Source organism: Cyprinus carpio, chromosome A18 (assembly GCF_018340385.1).
Source record: "Cyprinus carpio isolate SPL01 chromosome A18, ASM1834038v1, whole genome shotgun sequence".
Taxonomy (NCBI): domain Eukaryota; kingdom Metazoa; phylum Chordata; class Actinopteri; order Cypriniformes; family Cyprinidae; genus Cyprinus; species Cyprinus carpio.
Genome location: NC_056589.1, coordinates 24,167,129 through 24,188,639, shown reverse-complemented (window position 1 = coordinate 24,188,639; position 21,511 = coordinate 24,167,129). Strand labels below are relative to the sequence as shown.

Genomic DNA, 21,511 nt, shown 5'->3' with positions numbered 1-21,511 from the left:
AGTGAAGGAACATTCACATTGACAGTGATTTCTCATTGCTTAGTTTTTATCATTGTTTTAAACAGATGCAGATTGAGTTTAAAGATAAAATGTACTGTATAGCATGTGAAGGTCTTTATTGTCACTTTTGATCAATTCAATGCATCTATATGTCTATATGTAATTATATTGCATTATTTTAAATGACAGTAAATAAAATAAATACAATAAAAAACAACCAACAAAAACCAAACAATAAAAATAGACCACACAAAATAAAATAAATATAAATAATAATAACAATAAAAAAAATAATAAATGTTAATAATAATAATAATAATAATAATAATAATAATAATAATAATAATAATAATAATAAAATAAAAAGTCTTGATGAACCTAAAATAGCCTTCATTGTCATTGTTTTTTTTTTTTTTTTTTTTTTTTTTTTTTTTTTTTATGGGTGAAATGTGATCTAGACATGTTGTGAGATTCACCCAGAGTTGTGGAGAGATGAGAGGACAGGGTGTGGAATACACTGCTGGAAACAGTGTTAGAGACACGCACACATTGACTGATTACTCCCAAGAGGCCGTCAGGCATGTTGTTTGGCATTTGTGGTTTGTACCTCCATCATCAGAGGAAGGAGAAGCAATACGATCACAGAGTCACGGAGGACATTCACATAAACACTACTCTTATTAACTAAACTAATGCAAACACAGTGCGGTTAACAACCAGCCATACACAAACATGCCAAACTGAGTGAAAAATTTCTATCCAAACAAAAAGAAGCTCAAATGCATCCAAAAGCAAAACAGCCTGGAATACCTATTTGAAAACGAACATACTACAAATAAACAGATGGAGTGTATTTCCATCACAGAGCACAATAGAAGAGCGCTTTCTGTTCCAAGAGAAGAGGAGAGCATCTTGAGTGTAGTGCTGTTTAATAAACAACTCGTGCTTCCAACCTGCTCTCATCCCTCCATCTGAAATGCGTGGCACAGGACGATGAGTTCCGTTCATCGTGACATCAATACTGTAAGCTTCTGATTACAATGAGTAGATGAGCTCTCCCAACAGAAAGTAGTTGCTAATTTAAAGCTTCATCTTGTGTAGTTCTGTGAATTTTCACAGATGCAGGACTTTAATGTGCTGCCTGTTGGGATGAATCCATAAATCAAATTACAAGAATAACAGCTGAATGTTTGTGAATGATAAAGCGAAAGGATAATATAAACAGAGAGATTACTTAATACTTTATTTAGTTAGTTGTTTCATAAGTTAGTCATTTAATTTACTGATTAATTTAGTTTGCAGTACATTTGCAGTGTCTGACTATTCATTCACACACACACACACACACACAATAATATGTCCCGTATATTATGTCCCACAAACAGAGCGGTATGATTTATGCAGAACATTTAATGTTTTTATTTCTTTTGATTCTTTTTATTTATTTTGATTTCATTTGATGTATATTTATTTGGCAAACAATCAATTTTATGTGGAAACTATAACTGTTTTATTTATGATGTTTTGGCAGAAACTATGGTTGCCATGGTAGATTTTTGAAAGGAAGTGAAATGATAGCATGATTGTGAATGATAAAGCGAATGGATTATATAAACAGAGAGATTACTTACTACTATATTTAGTTAGTTGCTTGGTTAGTTAGTCCATTAATTAACTGATTAATTTAATAGTTTACAGTAGATCTGCAGTATCTATTCATTCATTCATTCAATAAATGATGCCCTATAAACAGAGCAGTATGATTTATGTAGAACATTTTATGTTTTTATTGTTTATTTTGAATCTTTTTATTTCTTTTGATTTCATTTGATTTGGCCAATAATCAATTTTATGTGGAAACTACAGGCTAACTGTTGTATATACGATATTTTGGCAGAAACTATGGTTGCCATGGTAGATTTTTGAAAGGCAGTGAAATGATAGCATGTTTGTGAATAATAAATTGAACGTGATTAATAATTTCTTAGTTCATGACTAAGAGGGTTGCCGATAATCAAATGTAAAATAAGCCATCTCGTCTTACAAACTAAAACAACGTGAGTGGCCCAGAGTTTATCAATTCACAACTTTCCTCCCAAACACCCTTAGGGAGGTTAGTCAGCATCACACAGCTGTGTTGACATCTCCTCAACACTTTCCATCCGCTCCAATAAATTAGACAGGCAACAAATATAAACAATTTCCATTTATTTTACTTCCCGGATCGGTTCAACAGCCTCGGTGTCTATCAGGAAATGCGATAATATTATGATGTGGAATGGACAGTGGCAGGGCGACTTTAAATGGGCTGAGGGAAATGGGAGGGAGCGCGTGAGGTATAGTCTCTCAGTCTGCACTCATCCTCAGTCAGTCCATCGCGCGCTTGCTCACTGTCCGCTCGAGCACCGCTACAGCAGCGCTGCTGTCACACTTGAGTCTTACAAGTAGTCTTATTCAAAGCAGGAATACGCCAAGACTTCAGACGTCTCATTTGTATTTTCGGGGTCAAGTTAAACTATCCAAAGCGACATGTGGATTTACAAAATTTTGCTCTGTGTGGCCGTTTTGGTTTATTCAGGTAAGTTTTTTCTTATTTTTTTTCCTCAGTAGCTTCTTATTTGATATCATGTACCGTGTTTTACTGTAATAACTGTTTCATGTTTTACAGTTATAGCAATAACTGTAGTAAATGTGTTTTAAATGTCTAATAAACTGTAGTTACCATGGCTAAGTTTTTATAACAGTGTTCTGGAGATGCCCTCTATCTCTGCGCGAGTTTACATGATGCTATTTATGGGTCATTCCTATTGGTGCCTTCTGGGATTTGAAAAATTAACTCATACGTATCTTTGTTTCATGAAAGTAACATATTAAAGTGTATTATTATTATTATTATTATTATTATTATTATTAATTTTTATTTATTATTATTATTATTATTATTATTTGTTTGTTTGTTTACTTATATTTACATATAGAAACATTTCACAAATTAGGGCTGAGTCTGACACAAATGTCCACCTTGTAATGGACAAATAAACAACAGCCTAATATACTATTTATATAATCTTCTGTCTAATTTGTGGGTGTATCAGTAGGTTTTTAATGCAACATTGTTATTATTCAAATGTGTTATTTCAAGTGTTTACTTCTTAAAAATCACATTACTTTTAAGCCACAGATGAATTATTTACAAATGATCTCATAATTGTGGATAATATTACTCTAAGTATGTAAATATTTATGCAAATATGTAATTTTTACTGCATTATCATTGTGAATGCACAATGTATTTATAGGATCGTTAAAGTCTGTTTACATTGTCAGTGCACATTACTAGTTTTGTGGTGAACAATTAATCTGTGCAATTTAATAATAATAAAAAAAAGTCTTCGGAAATTTTAGTCAAAATCTGAAATTTTCTTCACCTTTGAAACTGAAGAGACCTACTGAAAATGAGAACCTGAACAATTGGGCTGAACATCCTTAACAACTTATTTCCAATCTTCAGTCTGTTGTGACCTAGAGACGGGGAGGAGGTGTGCTAAAATAAAGCCCCACCCTCTTTTTTATTATTCCATTTTTTATTTTTTTGCAGGTTCACACAGACTTTAATGTTTCTTTATGTTTCTGATAAAAAATGTCCTGTTGTTTTGCCTTGTTTTTCACCAATAAAAGTAACTTTAAAGAACCCAAATCACACACTCTGATCTGGAACCCTGCAAACACAGACAAGCAGAGTGATGCAAACTGTAAATGTGTTGCTGGACTGTAATGTATATCAGCACTATTGGAACGTCCCTCAGCCAATCCAATTTGAAGACCAGTGCTAACTATATTGTAAAGGATTGTTCTACATACAATTCTTATTATTCTTATTATTTTTTATCTATTTTAAAACTATTGAAATGCATTGGGCATGCCAACAAATTGCAGTTCATGACTCAAATTACACATGTATCAAAAGCGTCACAGTTCCCAAACATTGTATTAAGTTTCACTACGGAAAACTTCACAGATGTTGACATTCATGGTGAGTGGGCTATTTCTTCGCAAAACATCTGGATGAATGAGTCACGACAGTGTGCATGGAGCTGAAGGGAGAGATGAAGTGTTGGCGTGTGGCACTCTGAAACTCTTCTTTTGAAATCAGAACCGCTTTATTGCGCAGAGCGTATTAATTATTCTGTGTTTAGTCGTTTTGTTTCTAATCTGGAGTACATCTGTTACATTAAAGGATCAATGTGGCCTGTTGCTTGCGCAAAGTTTAGATCAGTTTAGTTTTTATTGATTTTAGAGTAATATATTCTGTATAATGGGGCGTAAAAAACCTTTGTTCAGACACACAGAGTCATGTAGATGATCAGATAACCTTGCTAAATGTGCATTTTGCATACATTAGGATATAAAGGCCTATATCATGTGAGTTGTAAAGCTTTACTATTGGACTACTGCAATTTTGACATTTGTATAAATTAATTCATGCTACATTCTTTTTTCTTTTTCCTAATTTTGTATTATGAGATGACACTCAACCGGCCATACTGATGTTTGTTCTGCTCAGACTTACTTTTTAATAATATTCAGAGCTAATCAAGAGCAGGAGACTTTTCAAAGAGCATGACTGTTAGCTTTGGGTCAGTTTTCAAATTCAGATGGGGTCTAATGCTCCTTGGTTGGTCTACTATCAGAATTTAGAGCTTGTTTCACACACAAAATCATGAAATTGGTGCTTTCTATCCATGTGCTTGACAAATAACTCAGTTCTCATTACATGACATGGATGTGCTCAGGTAGTGAATTGAGAAGGTTTGGTGCTGCACACCAGGATCAGAGCCAAATTTATTTTCCTTCAAGTATTCTACCCAACCCATAACTACTAGTAGTAGGTTTTTGGAGTGGTGGAAAGAGTACTAAAAAATTTTTGTACTTTAAGTACAAGTCCTGTTACATTGCTAAAATAATACTCAATTACAAGTAAAAGTACTGGTGTCAAAAAAGTACTTAAGTAAAAGTACAAAGTACTCCTCTCAAAAATTACTCAGAGTACTAATTACTAGTTACTTTTTTAGACAGTGATATTGAATTACCAAAAAATATTCATATCAAAGATGTATGTGGATAATCGCTACTTTGAACAAAACCCACTTTTATCTTATTGTCAAAGAACATGAATTAGTGGTCATGATGCAGGAATTTCTAACTTCAGTACCTTGGTTGGATAGGAGTGGTTAAAAGGGGTCCTATCATGCTCTTTTATAAACTCTTGATTTCATTTTGGCAGATGTACTAGAACATGCTCTCATGTTTGGTGGTTCGAAAAATGCATTATTTTTCACATAATTTACATTATTACAATACCTTTCTCCCCATCCTGGCACAAACAGCTTGATTAGTTCCCGGGTTTGGTGAAGGCCAACCTTCCAAAAAACGAAACGTGTTGTAATTGGTTAGCTGTCCCAGCGCGTAGTAATTGGCGAACAGCTCAGACGGTGTTTCAGTACTGCCCCGCCCCTTGCCAAAGCAGCAAGTTCTGTCTGCTCCAGTATAGTTATGATGGCATCAATATTGTCATATCAATTTGAGCCGGATTCAGACCCTGAGAATATTAAACAAGAGGATCACACAGAACCTTTGCACACACGGATATTGCAGGACATATTAGAGTGGTAACATTATTGTTATTTTTTTGGCTAAATCACGTTTTAGATAGGATGTCAAAAAACTGCTTAAAAACAATTGCATTTACTATGTACAGATAAACCAGCACTGTAATGTCTCATGACTCCCCTAAAAACTTGACACTACAGCAGCACTTCTTTGTCGTCGTCTTGTCTGATCCACTCAGCCAAGCGTTCGAACCATGACCTCACCCGCTCCCCACCAACCAACCATTTCCGTAGGCGGGATTTATTTTAATGATATTCTAATGGGCTGATTTGTGACATCACAAACCCCGGAAAACAACACTGTAGTTCAAACTAGCCATTTTTTGTAGTTCTTGAAAAGGGATTTTTTTTTTTTTTTATCTCCCTTTGGAGTCAACTTTGAGATTTATAACTTTGCAGATCTTTTTTTTATGCCCAAACATACACACTACACACTGACTAAAAAAAAAAAAAAATAATAAAAAAGCATAATAGGACCCCTTTAAGAATATCTGCTTGTTACGTCTGCCATCTTGCTTCACCGCTTCTGGGTCCTAACACTCTGCCAGACGCCCCCTCAGAAAACAACAAACTGTGTGCATATACACACTCATGATGTCATGTAATACTGAAAAATTATAACCCTAACCTTTTTCTCCATACTGAAATCTCAGATGGCCTGACAGTGATTCAGCTAAAATATTAGTGTCTAAGACACTGTGAGTACGGAGACTGTAGTGTGCACACCGAAGTTTTAAACGCTTAGCTTAAATATGTAATATTAATTAAAAAGTGCTCATAAATGCTGCTGAGATAGTATTCTCAAGTGAAATGAGTAGAGGCTTGGAACCGGAAACAGCAGTCCTAACATCATGACTTAACAAGAGGATTCTCCCAAGCCATCAAACTTGACTTCACCAGAGCAAGAATGCCATTCCAGAGTCGGAAGCGATGGCAGACTATTTTTTCTCAGTGTATTGGCTTGCATGGTTCAATTGTTCGCCACAAGACTAGTACTGTGCACTAAAAAAAGCAAGTAGGGGTTATTTTTGATTTCATAATGTACAATCATTTTCAATACCATTGGCAAAACTATCACATACTGTATATTGCCATATAGACATTTTAATGTTTTTGTCCATCCATTTTTTTCAAGGCACTCATTATTTCAAGATTTGAAATTGGTTTAATCCAAGTCCAAGTATTTTTGGATCAATTACCATTACAAAAATCTCAATCTTAAACATTTGCTCATTCTGTGTGTTTGTGTCTTTAAAATAGGGTAACTTACAGCACAAGGAAGCTTGATTGCAAACTGAATTGACAAAAAAAAAAAAAAAAAAAAAAAAAAAACAAGTAGGCCTACACAGTCCAGTAATAAAAATATTAAACAAATGACCTCAATTCAGTTGAGGTATTCAAAATATGACAACACTGAATTTTGATAAGCAGTGATTTAAGAGCCATATACAGTAGGCCTATGTTAGGGCCTATTTTTGTAGATAAATGGAACATCAGATGGCTTTGACCTGTAATGACTGTACAATGAAGTGATGCAGTTAGGCAGACTAGGATATTAATATGTAGCCTACAAATCAGACAAATATCCTATTCAAACACATTTCTAGCACAAATGTACGTGGTAAAGAAATTAAAGTTTCATCTTTGTTTAAAGACTTTCTGGTGCATTCCACTTACAACCAATAACATTTCTAGAAGGATATTCATCAGTCAGGTGTGGATCTATTCTGAATGTTTGATAACTTTTGACAAAGTTTAATCCAGGAGCACAGAGAAATAATTTCTACTTTAAAAGCACAGAGAGATCGCGACTGCACACAGTCTGCGCACAAGCAGTTCATTTGTATAAGTTAGTCCTATTTTGAGATATCGTATCCAGTTTTCTGCGATTACATGACAGCGTTCTCATGTTACAAAAAGCGCTCGCCACATTTGCGCGGGAATTATTAAAATTATGCGGAATACCTGCAATCCCGCGCAGATATTCAGACTGTAATTGACAGGAGACGGATGACCGTCAAACTCACTCGGAGAGGAGAGAGAGACGCAGATTGTATCTGTGTATATTCAGATACTGTGGAAAATGAGTAATGGAACCGTGTCAGATATTTCAGTATCGGTATCAAAATATAGATATTTATGATGACACTACCATGTAGTTTGTTTTCTCCAAGCTCTGAGTCCCATAAATGACGCTGAGCTCCGTCACTGTCTGATCAGCTCTTCACCTGACACCTGCCGCAGCAGCGCTATTCCAGGTTCAGATATCAGCGCTTTTATTGGTCCCTTTACGATCGAATATCTTTATTGGCTGCTGAAGTGCCTTCAAAAGTTTGAATATCAATTCAAATTGTGGGCGTACTCAGTAACGAACTGTGATTTAAAAGTAATGAAGTAGATTATTTTGCTTAATTTGTACTTTAAGTACAAGTAAAAGTACAGCTTTAAAAATATACTCAAAAAAGTACAAGTACCCGAATAAACTACTTAATTACAACAACATAAATATATTTAATAAGATACATCCACCATAGTTCATGACCTTACTAGTAATAGGTTTTTGGGCAACTAGGATCTTTGTAAGTGTGATATTTTTAGCTGTGTTGCATTTAAAGAAAGATATAGTTTAAAATAACTGAGAGTTTTAGCATGTTAACAGTCAACAGTCTGGTAAAACTGACTAAAGGTTTAGTATGACCAGGGCCTTGTGGACTTGATTCCACCTAATGAAGGTTTCCTTAAAGGGATAGTTCACCCAAAAATCGTCATCATTTACTCACCCTCATGTCTTTCCAAATGTCTATGATGTTCTTTCTTCTACAGTATGTAACTCAAAAGAGGATATTTGGAAAATATGTGTTTATTTTTTGTCTACACAAGGAAAGTCATGAAACGTTCTTGAAAATATCTCCTGTGATCAGGAGAAGAAAGAAATGCATACAACTTTAAAACAACATGAGAATGATTAAATGATAAAATTATAAAATATTCATTTTTTTAACATAGGCTAGTTATTTAGGCATCCAGCTGTCAAGTTCATTATGAAATTGTGTAGTTTTGCACATCCTCATTGTGATCTAAGCAGGTTGTTGAAATACAAATTTCATCATCTTAGTTCCTTTTTTTGCTCCATATTTAATATTCTGTTTTATATAATCTCCTATGAGGCTTATAATCAGCCTTTACTGATTAAGAGAAAGAAAATCACGTGCCATCTGTCATGAAACACATGTTTGGATTCGACTAGTGATTCTCCCCATCCTAACACATTTGTTCTATGTGGCAGAAACTAAGAGGCATGCCCTGCAAGACTACCAGAAAACTGATGCCGTGCGCTTGGTCACACCACCTGATGTGTCCTACATGTCCAAAGCCCGCAAAATGAGTGTGGGAAAGTGCGCACGTCGCTGTAGCCGCAGCAGGAAGCTCCATTTCACCTGCAGGTACAGAGGTCTACAAAGGTTAAAGCACAAAGACACTCCACCTTACACGTAATCATAAACAGCCAGAAGTGTGTCTAAATAAAAGAAGCACACTCCCAGTTTGCTCTTGGAAACTGGCTGATTTGAAATAGAATTGGATTAGCGAATTGTGTATAACACAGGGTGAGAGGAAGCAGCTGGAATCTGTTTCACCAGTGGAAATCGAAAATCAGCAGTCCAAGTATTTCCTATTTTGATGTTTCAGGTCGATGACCTCTGGTTACTTCTGCATAGAAAGAAAATGCAGCTCCTAGTAGATAGAAATTGCATGAGGTTGCATGACATTTGATCCCTAGCTCTTGCAGTGTTTTTTTTTTTCTTTTCTTTTTTTTTCTTTTTTTAGAGGCATCACCTGACTTCAAAATACAAAAATCTGACAACAATAATTTATGCTTTGCTTTACTTGAGAAGACTATCTACTGATGACATTAAATCATGACATTAAGTAATTTTTGTCATAAAAGGATTAACATGTGCCATATATCTTTACAGTGCATTCAACTTTGATCAGAAAACTACAAAGTGTCATTTAATCTCCTACAACAGCCTCACCATTGGTGTCCGCATGGAGAATGACGTGAACTTCGACCTATATGAGAAGAAAGGTACAAAAATACTGTTTTATTGCCACACGTTTTGACTTCCTTTAGGCCAGAGAGCATATCTTATAGGGATGCATAATACATAATTGACCATATCGTGTTTTAAACAGTCAACTACTTAATTCTTATTAAAGGGGTCATATGACGTTGCTAAAAAGAACATTATGTTGTGTATTTGGTGTAATGAAATGTGTTTATGCGGTTAACAAACTATGATGCAGTCTCCCAGCACAACGAGACAAAACCAATAAAACCCAATAAAAAATAATAATTACTTACACCCACTTTTTCAAAAATTACTTATCATAAAAAATAAAACATAAACATAAAACAATTTCCGCATCTTATCGGGCCGTATAAACATAAAACTATGTCTGCATTTGTGATCGGAGAAACAACAAACAACAAGCGCTACTCTACACTGCTTAAAACCCACATTTGAATCATCAGTGGCAAATTCTTTAAATATAAAAATTGTACTTACAGGCTGTGAGTCAGAAGCACTAGACTGTCCTTGCAAAGGTGTAACTGCCCCAATTAATAGAACAACCTTTGAGCCCAGACCCATTGTAGGCTGCTCTGCAGGTTCAGGAAAAAGTCCTCCATAAAATGCATCACACAGCGTTACATTCTGTGGGCTCGAGTGAGGGATTTGACGAAAGAGTGTCCGTTGGGCTTGCGGCAACCATCCACGGTGAAAGCCAATCTGGCGATCCACAGTGCGAAATTGATATATTTCCTCAGTGACCAGCACGAATCTGCTCTAGGCATGACGAATCGGATATCATCCTCTTTTGGAAGGCCAAACAAAGTAGTTTCGCTTTCACAACAAAACACACAGCGTCTCCACAACATGGAGGCGGCGGTAACAACAGTATTACAGCGAGAATAAAAGTTCCGTATATATATATATATATATATATATATATATATATATATATATATATATATATATATAAAATACTATTTTTTATATTAGATAGATAGATAGACAGCAAGATAGATAGATAGATAGATAGATAGACAGACAGACAGACAGACAGACAGATAGATAGATAGATAGATAGATAGATAGATAGATAGATAGATAGATCTAGAGTTAAAGCTTATGCACTTATGCTGGCATGATCTGCCACTGATGGGTTTCATAATATGAAGATCTGTTCTCAGACCTTAGCCAAGAATTGGACTCTTAAGGATTAATTAAGTTTCAGTGTGAATAAATGTGAGATCAGTGTCCATGTGATGATGACACACTCATGCAAACACGCACATACTCATTCTATCTATCCACCAAAATGATGAGGATGACACAGCAAAATGAGTTACACAAGTCACTGGAAGTAAATACCCCAATGTTTGTTCCTTCTATTTCTAAAAGTACTGCAGATTTTCTGAAAATACTTTTTTTCTAAAACACTTGACATTCTTAAGGCTTGACATTTATCAAATGTTTATGCAGCACTTGACCCAAAAACACAAAGATCAGGCTCAGATTTCTGTTGACTTGTCTATATGTATTACTGCTGCCAACAAAAAGTGAACAGTGACATTTATAGACTTTTAGCGACCTTGGTTCTAAACTTTGGGATTAGTATGATTTTTTTTTATTCTTTTATTCATCAAGTGCACATTAAATTGATCAAAAGTGGCAGTAAAGCCATTTATAATATTACAAAAACTTTCTATTTAAAAAAAAAATGCTTTGGAATTTTTTATTCACCAAAGAATCCTGAAAAAAATGCATCATGGTTTCCACAAAAAAAAAAAAAAAAAAATATCAAGCAACTGTGATAATAATAAGAAGAAATGTGTCTTAAGCACTAAATCAGCATAAAAGAAACAATATCTAATAAAAAATCAACACTGAAAACACAAGAAAAAGCTCCTGAAAATTCAGTTTTGCCATCACAGGAATAAATTATAATTTAAAATATATTAAAACAGAAAATAGTTATTTTAAATTGTAATAAAATTTCACTATATGACTGTTTTTACTGTAATTTAGATTAAATAAATGCAGCTTTGGTGAGCATAAAAGACTGTCAAAAGCATTAAAAAATCTTACAGGCCCCAAACTTTTGAATGGTTAAGTATTTCAAAATATTCAGATGTATACGAATAGTTTGAGAAGACAGGCCCAATTACGTCTTCTCATCCAAAATTAAGTTTTAAAATGACTATAGAAATTACAGAAGGTATAGGAGTGCATGGTTTGTCTTGAAAGGTTAATATACTGTAGATTAATAAAAATCTATTTGGTGAGATTTTTGGTTTCAGAAAACGATTGTTGCACTTAAAGATTACATTACTTAAGGTGTTTCTATATGTTTATTGTCCTTCAGACTTCATGAGAGAATGCATCATTGGCAATGGACTCAATTACAAAGGAAAGAGATCGGTGACCAAGAGTGGAGTCCAGTGCCAACTCTGGAATTCCAAAACGCCGCATGAACACAAGTAAGTGTGTGTATGCTTACTCATCCTCTTTACCTCCCATTCTTGGTTTTGTCTCTCTCTACAGGCAATTAAACTCAATTACCCTCTATGTGCATTTCTGTGGCTATCAAAAGTATTGTGGAGTGTAGATAGACGTTAACATCTCTTTGGTATGTTTCAGTATATTTATTTATGGACATATTACGCTATTAAAACAGACTACATGAGTCGTAAAAATCTCCATTAGTTTCTAATGATGATGAATGCACAGTTTAAAGCATGCTTTCTCACTGGCTTTAATTCGTTAGAGGGTTCTCGCTCTACAGTAAATGTGACAGTAAGTGCAACTCGACGATTCTCAGAAGTGGAGTGCCTACGGAGACAATTAGGTGAATGGCAGGAACGCCAATAAGCGACCAGTACGTTTTCAAACAATTGCTTCCATTCTTGCATCAACAAAAATAGACCTTTGTTTACAATTATGCCTATGCATAACAAATTAAGTGCAGGTTTACCCAAAATATACATTTTTGTATACCCTAACATCTAAAAATAAATATCAAGAAGCCATATGTAGCCTGGAGCAAATGCCATGTTTAGAGGATTTGAAGGTTTGTGCATAAGTGGGAGTTTGACAGAAAGCAGCACAAAGCTAAGATAAGATTCCTAATGGAGAACTCGTCTTTGAGTTCATTACGGCTACGGGAATTCATTAGGGACACCACATGGTGCTTTCGATTTACTACAAGTCATTACGATAGATCTGCCCTATCTGGCCTATTTTTAAGCCTTTTACTAAATTTTTATGCACTTTTTTTAAATCCTGAAAATGTGATTACCTTTCAGAGACCTTGAACCCTTAATACCAACTTTCGCTCTCTAGATATTTCCCAGTCTCTCTCTCCTTACTCTTTTCCTTTCAACTCTTTTTATCTCTCTAAAAGACATCAGTACAGATTTAAAGCCAGCTTTTGATATGCTTGCCTCTGAAACATCACAGGCATGTTTTATCGGCTCAAAAAACTAATGGACCTGAACGTTTTGAAATACCACACAGGCCTGTAGGTCAGCTAATTTGTCACAGATTGCATTTTTATTTGTATTCATCAATCTTCATGAACTTGGTTGATTTGTGTTGTGAATGCCAGAGGCAATTACACAAAAGATAATTACCGTTTGGCTTAAGGCAATGATTAATTATACAAATACAAACATTTTCATGGTAAAATAAAAATAGAAACTTTTTTATTTATTTTAAAAAAATAAAAAAAATTCAAAAACATATTACAACATATAACATGTATAAAATATAAAATTAATTTTAAAAGCTTCGGGTTTCAGAATAAATGGTTTATTGGATGAAAGAACAATGTAGTTCTGCAATGGCATTGGGAGCCAGAAACATTTGTTTTTGTGTGATGCTGCTTTTATAACGTTTAAATAGCCAAAGTAAAATGCTATTAAAGCAACAATGCTCATAATGAGTGTAGTCTAATTCAATGACTGTGTAGTTTTTGACCTTCTCTGAACAAAGGCTTTACACTACCCCGTTCGCTTGCCAACATCATTATTTACCTACATTCATTTGTGGTTTTAAGATTTGACCTTTGTACTTTTTCCTTAAGTAAAAAGAAAAAAATGAAGACGCAACAATTCCCCCAGAGCCAAATGCATGTTAAACTCTTGCATCACAATGAAATGTAGAATAGCAGCTGCATTCTGATTTTAAAGATGTTGTTAATCATGCCACTCTTTTTAATATAAATAGAAATGATTGAGATCTCCTGTTGTACTTGGCTGGAAGTCAAAACTGTGTGATGTGACATCCAGTAAAATTCTTTGTAAGTGATTCTTAGTTCAGTTGTAGTATTGGATGCTACTGTAGTAAAACGGACAAAAATCTAATAATTGCAAAGGATTTTTAACGTCAATAAAAGAGCATTAACCCTCAATCTGCAGCTAAAAATGTCAAGTAATGTGTCAAAGAGTAATAGTATGTTGTTCCAGAAATTTGGAGCAATTTTGTTTGGTTATGATTCACAAACATCCCCTCTATTTCATGTTTTCTTCTCATTCCATTAGTTTCTTACCCCAGAGGCACAAGCACAGAGATCTAAGGGAGAATTTATGTCGTAATCCAGACAACACCACAACAGGTCCTTGGTGCTTTACCACAGACCCCAAAATACGCCACCAGGACTGCAGCATCCCACAATGCTCAGAGGGTGAGTTCAAAGCTAGCAACTTTTTGTATTTTATTGTTCAGAATTATCATTATTCAGCTTTCAGTTATGTTTTTTTTTTTTTTGTATTAACTTTGTTAGATATTTGTACCAAACCAAACTGTTAGCATGTAAGAATATAGAACTAAATGAATGTGAATATTATCAAGATCATTTATTCTTTATGAAAAGAATTACTGAAATTTGTAAATCATTGAAAATTCCATACTTAAATCTCTGACATTTAATAGTAAACAGTTTTTATTTATTTATTTATTTATTTATTTATTTATTGCAAAACTGAGAACGTTTATTAATGATAAAAATCTGTGTATCAGGAGATTTCAAAAGTCTCCATTTGTTTTCAATTGACTGTTTTGGAGAAACAATTGTGATGTTAAAACAATCTCCCTTGTGATATCTCTTTTCTATTGTTTAGCAGTTTAAACTGAGGAATGAAAAATATGAGCACTAAAGTTTGCGTTGATTTTCAGCCTTTTAAAACACCTTTTTCATGTCAATTGTTAATTTATCAGATTCAAGGCTTTATCTATTTAAGAAGAATGAAAGCGCTTGATTGTTGGGGTGACTGGGGATTTTCGTTAATAGGAGATCACATCGAGTCTCATGCATAAAAAGGGGTTTTCTGCAGAGATAGCAATCAGGCCAACAGAGAGAGCCTCTTGTATATTCTAAAAGTTGCATGGCTGGGAGGATTTGCTAATAAATTAGTTTCCCATAATCAAAAACACGCACAAACACAAGGAAGTAAAATCATGCTTTCATGAGAGTGGCTGACATTAACATCTGTTTCTACAACAGAAATCTGCTCTTTATACTCTGTGTACTGTACAACTAATAACAGTATTTAGAGAGACGACTCTAGCTGAGGTGACCTCCATCTGCCGTGATATTTGGTTTGGTCCTACAGTGACTAAGCTCTTTACTAAGTAGTGTACTGTAATGATTAATTACATGTTGCTTTAACCTTTGATCGTATGAAATCTGTTAGGAGCTGCAACGTACATTTGGGGTTAAAAGTAAGGCCTAATGGGTGGTACGTCTGCCTAGTAAGTTGAAGTGGAAGATGATTTATTTTTAGAATATGTAAGGGTCACTTGTGGTTCTGTAATTGCTTGTCTTCTTGATAAATGCGATTACAATCCCTGCAGTCATTAATCGTTAGTGATTAGCCTATGCGTATCAAATATGTGCACTAATTTACTACCAGCATTCTGCCACAGTTACAATCTTCTAACTGTTTAACATGACAACCAAGGTTGAACCCTCTGACTCTGTTAAGTCATCCTCTACATGCATGCTAATGTTGCTCAGCTGGACTCTTTTGGGCCTCATCCTGGTTAACATTCTTACCAGGCATGTTCCTTATCCATAGTGGAATGCATGACGTGTAATGGAGAGAGTTACCGTGGACCAATGGACCACACTGAGAGTGGTCGGGAATGCCAGCGCTGGGACCTTGAGGAACCACATAAACACCTTTTTCATCCTAAAAGGTATGAGACCCACCAGAAAATGCAAACAGCAAGGGACAACATCAAAATGTCAGAAAAACTTCAAGTCAGGATTTTCAATTTGGCATACTTACAAAATTGCAAATCTCTTGTTCACCTGTTGGGTACTATTGATGATATCTCAGATCATGTGGCTTGTTACAAAAAGGTGTGCAGTTATGTGATGAAACTTCGATGAACTTCGATGACTTCATGATGAAAGTTATGATTTTGCACCTGGGAGACATAAAACAGGTGAAAAATCTATAGATTCAAATTAAATGGATAGTTCACCTGAAAATGAAAATTGTACCAGCATTTACTCACCCTCAAGTTGTTCAATACAAACCTGCATGGATTTATTTCTTCTTCTGAACACAAAAGAAGATATTTTGAAGAACGTTGGTCACCAAACTGTTTCTGGTCCCCATTAACTTTCATAGTATTTTCTCACATTCTTCAAAGCATCTTTGTGTGTGTGTGTGTGTGTGTGTGTGTGTGTACGTGTGAGTGTGTGTGTGTGTGTGTGTTCACCAGAAGACTATCCTTTTAAAGAGGGACCTGAAATATATCTAAAATACTATGGATACTTGAGGGGTGGTCTGATTTTAGTTGAGACCCAGAAACCTTCTAGAACTCTATAGCAATTATATTGAAACAAACAAAATAACTAACAACCACTAAGAACTCTTTGGCCACCCCATAGCAATGCCCTGGAAACCACTCAAAACACTTTAGTGAGTTTTGCACGGCAGTCAACAATTAGATTTGCTTCAGAAAATTTAATGGTAGTTGATGTTAATAAGATTAAGTTTTAAAGAAAGTATCAGATATCAGTTGAAAAACTAGTCAGTGATTCGATAATGTTATGCTGAAAAAAGCTGGGGTCATGAGTGGATCATTGGCCTCATGTCATTTAACCTTTTCAGTGGTGAGTTTAAAATATTCTAGCGGTCCTCCCAGCCCAGAGTGAGTTTTTTTAAGACGACCGTTATTTTAGAACGTTCCCCTTACTGTTTCCATGGCGACGCGTCAGGCTTGTCACGTGACACACCGCGTTCTACAATAACACTGTATGACAGATGGATCGCTTTTATTTCGTTTTTTTCCTTTTTAATTTCAAATATTCACAAACTTGCATACCATGTCATGACAATCCGATATATTCCGATTCATAAATTGTGCAAATGAGTGTGTTTGGTCGTTTAGTAAAAAAAACCTTTCTAAATGATCTTGATCGTGATCTGTAATGTGAGACGGGCGCCGCCATGTTTGTTCGCGCTGCAGTTCAGAGAGTCCTGTCTGTCGGATTTACAGCCGTTAATTCATCAATTTCTCCCGAAATACAGGTAATAAGTGGCCGTGAACTGGTGAAGAATAGAGTGAACTTTATAGTTACTTACACTATGTGTATCTGATATGAATAAAAACATCTGCAAATTAAATTTGAATGGATTATTATTTGTTGCTTCCATAGACATATGCGTGTATTGTTTCAAACTCTAAATGTATTGTTTTACTAGAATTATGTGTATTTAAATGTCTGAAAACCTAAAATATGAATTATGTGGTTAAGAACACTACATAGTTGTGATAATATGACAAAAGCAGTGCACGTCTCTCTGGCTCAGCGCCAGCCAACGCGCGAAAAACGCAGTTTGAATTTGGCAGTTATGCGACGTCACCGAACATTCTAAATCCCATATGTGGGACCATACACCCAGGGGCACGGAAATTAGAATCCCATATGTGGGACCGTACCGCTCAAAAGGTTAATGTTAATTGTGGAAAACAACTCAGATATGCTTTAATCTGTCTGAAATCCCAATGTGAGCAGGCATCTTAAAGTAATGGCCAACAACAGTCATGAAAAATTATACTTTGTTTTGGAAAACTATCATCTGTTTGGACCATGTTCATATTGGACAAAAAAAAAGTTCTAAATTTCCTTGCACATCTTTACTCAATTAAACACCTATGTTGTGGAGAATAGCAACTGAAATAGTTGCCCACATTGTTACCTGATGTAGATGCACTTTCCATTCAGTAAATGGCATTTTCATTTTGCATGACATTCCCAGTGACCCAGTTACATCTTTACTAGTTCTGGGAAACAGCAATATCATCAATCTTAAATTCAATGTCGGTTTGTTTGAATACTCTCCCTTAAGAGTCTCTAAATACACAAAGTATTTTTTTTTTTTTAAATGTCAGATTACATACATGGTAAATGATCTTGCATTTGGCCTAATCCGGGATGGCATTTGTAAGCAACTTTTAAAAATATTTGAAAAATCAATAATTTTTTTTCCACTTGACCTCATGGGAAATGTGTCATGCCCCCGTTTGATATAAATCACTAAATCAAATGAATGCTTTGTGTGAACCCAGTCTTTTTTTTTCCCAGAAGTGCAAGCAACCATAAAAACCCATTGAACATTACAAGACAGAAGCTCTTTACCCTTTACATGACAAGTCTGCCACAAAAAGTCACATATGGTAGTGTAAATACAACATAAAAATTTTAATCAATCAGATATTTATTTCAAATTGACTTTAAGTTATATAAAAAAAAATAATAAATATAAAAATATAGGAAATGCATAATTAAATATTGAGTATCAGCCAATATACACTACTGTTTAAAAGTTGGATTATTTAATAATGATTATTTAATGTAAAGAAGTCTTTTACCAAGGCTGCATTTATTTTTTGTGATATTATGAAATATTTTTACAAAAAAATAACTGTTTTCTGTTTTAATACATTTAAGTGTAATATACAGTATCCCTGTGATGGCAAAGCTGAATTTTCAGCAGTCACTCCAGTCTTCAGTGTCACATGATCTTTCAGAAATCATTCTAATATGCTGATTTAGTGCTCTTGATTTTTTTGGTGAACAGAAAGTTCAAAAGGACAGCATTTACTGAAATATAAATCTTGTGTAACATGATAAATGTACAATACATACTGCCACTTTTGATCAATTTAATGCATCCCTGTATAACTTTGAGACTTTGTATGTGTGCAGAGCAATGGGCTTCTGTTTTGTGCACCATGCCTAAAAGGTCTTGTTGTACCAGTAGCGGAAATCATGTAATGTGTTTTCTGGAGGTTATTAGAATTTTATCCTGCCTATAAATCAAAGCTACCGAAGAACTGGGATAGTTGATATGTGGTGTGTTAAGCATGTTCATTTTGCCCCTCCTATGACAGGTGGCCAGATAAAGGTCTAAAGGACAACTACTGCAGGAACCCAGACGGGCGCCAGAGACCCTGGTGTTTCACCATTGATCCAAGCACTCCATGGGAATACTGTAACATCAAACAGTGTGGTGAGTGTGCACGTCTGTGTCTTATATGTAAGATGAAGAGACAGAGAGAAGAACAAAAAAGAAGCCAGAGAGAAATCGAATGAAAAGAGGCAGAGTTTGCCAAATTTACAACTTCCTCTTCCTGTAGCCCTGGCTTCCCTCTCATTTGGGACCCTCACAGGAATGTTGTTTGTAACCAGGAGAAGAGAAAGAGGAGGGTCCACCTATAAAACTCTCTCTCCTCTCTTTCTCTTTCCTCAGCTCTTGCCCCGTCTTTTCGGTAACGTGCCTCCGTGTTTATTTTTCCTCATCAGCGCAGTAGAGCATTGGCTTATCTGCACGAGAGAAATGTGTTTGAGTTTCAAGTGCTATGTAAACCTTCCATACTAAAGACAAAACATGTGTGTGGATTAACTCACTCATACACACAAGCTCACAAGCGCCCAAAAACCTATTATTATAATGACTCCCCCCTCCCCCGCCTTGCGCTGCCTTAGTTTATTTTCATTAGTGAGGCGACAGCATGTTGGTTCAATTGGGAAGCGAAGTATAAACTCAGGCGTCCGACACTCACACTCTTCACTATTCTAGACCGAGCCGCGGGGGTCGCATTTGTTTTTCAGAGCTATTTGGCAAGTCTATGTCGTAACTCTGAGCAAAACCCTGGGACGGATTCTCAAAGATCACCATAATGGGAAGAACTTTTCACCACGCTCTTTCCTGTTTGGCAGAATGCAGCTTCTTTTCAAACACCTCGGCATCTCTATGTATCTATGTCTCTTGCCTTCCACCTGTGGAAACCATCATAGGTGCATCTGCTTTTACAAGACATGGCTTTCGTCCACTTGCAGAAGGAATGTCATCCTTAACAAGACTATTTGATCCTCCATAAATCTAAACACGCTCTTAAAAGATACAATGCTGCTCTGCAGTAAACACAACAAGACAAAATGCCTCATTGTTTCCAATTGCTTGACCTTTGCATTTATCTAAATGATGTTATGCTCCACTGCCTTAACGCCGCAAAAAAATGCTTACCAAACATTGTACGAATATAGTCCTAGCTAAAAGAGAATGTTGTCTGAACTTTGGCTAATGTTCTGGTAAGTTTCTCTCAAAGTTATGAATAAATGTTTTTCTAGTAATGTTAATAGAATGTGCGTTCATAGCTGAATGTTCTCAAAATGTTGGCACAAAAACATTGTTTATACATCCTTCATGAAAACATTTCATTCATTTTGAAAAATGTATTCAAATTAACAATGTTGTAAAACTTTTTGAAAATTAGATGTTCATCCAGAAATAAAGTTTCCATAAATTAATTGGAACATTATCAAAATGTTCTTAGAACATCTTTTTGTTAGCTAGGATAGCATCACATATACTGGGATCCACTGTACATCTATTCATATTATCAGTGTATTGGATGCATTTGAGAGTTTGACTTTGGGTTTTATTAGCAGGACTTGGCCTAAATACCCATACTGCTAGCCTCATTATTAGCACACTGAAGCACTATCAGTTTATTGGAGGTAAACATAATAACTCTGTCTCCAATGAGCGTAATTTATTGCAATGAGATGCATGGGCAAAAACAATATATATCTGTTGTGCACTCATAAAACGCTTACGTTTTACCCTAAAAAAGCTCTGTAGGCTACTGTTTCAGCATTTGTCACAGACTTAGTGACTGCTTTGACTCATTCAGGAAGCATTTCTCTCTGTTAAGCAGGATAAAGCTGTTGTTATTCCTCCCTCAGGCAGTGCGGTCTTACAGTTAATGGTGAATCTATGATTCAGCGTTCATCATGCCTAAGGAGTGATATTATGCTTCATTCTCTCACTCCCTTTGTCTTTCTGTTTATGTTTTTCACTATTTACTCAGATTCAGACAACAGCGGTGACATTGACAACACAACAACTTGTTTCCGTGGACGTGGAGAGGGTTATCGTGGAACAGTTGGCATCACCCCCGAGGGAGTGACCTGTCAGAGATGGGATGCCCAGTTTCCCCATCGACACCCTTATACTCCACAGAATTACCGTTGCAAGTAAGAAAATGCTCCAAAAACATCTGCATTAAGTATTCATGCACATGTACAGCCAAACTTTGATGTTCTTTTTATTGAAAGTGGTTGACCTTCATCAGTACATCAGCATTTCCTTCTGTTAGAATATTAGAATTTGGGTTGATTGTGGAAAGCGGATGTATCTTTTTAAATTATGAAAAAAAAAAAAAAAAAAAAAAAGCCTGATATTAAACACAATT

The 21,511-nt window shown here is 35.4% G+C and overlaps 1 protein-coding gene across 1 annotated transcript in view; it reads left to right on the top strand.

The window, feature by feature from the left end:
• Positions 1–2,313: 2,313 nt before the first annotated feature.
• The window catches only part of LOC109081813 (hepatocyte growth factor-like), a 33,628-nt gene continuing 14,430 nt past the window's right edge, over positions 2,314–21,511 (top strand). The window contains exons 1-8 of the mRNA XM_042775560.1: positions 2,314–2,578; positions 8,956–9,112; positions 9,644–9,756; positions 12,099–12,213; positions 14,275–14,417; positions 15,811–15,931; positions 19,145–19,263; positions 21,128–21,293. Of these exons, the coding sequence (XP_042631494.1) occupies positions 2,530–2,578; positions 8,956–9,112; positions 9,644–9,756; positions 12,099–12,213; positions 14,275–14,417; positions 15,811–15,931; positions 19,145–19,263; positions 21,128–21,293 (983 nt within the window). The 5' untranslated portion in view covers positions 2,314–2,529. The remainder of the gene's footprint in view (positions 2,579–8,955; positions 9,113–9,643; positions 9,757–12,098; positions 12,214–14,274; positions 14,418–15,810; positions 15,932–19,144; positions 19,264–21,127; positions 21,294–21,511) is intronic.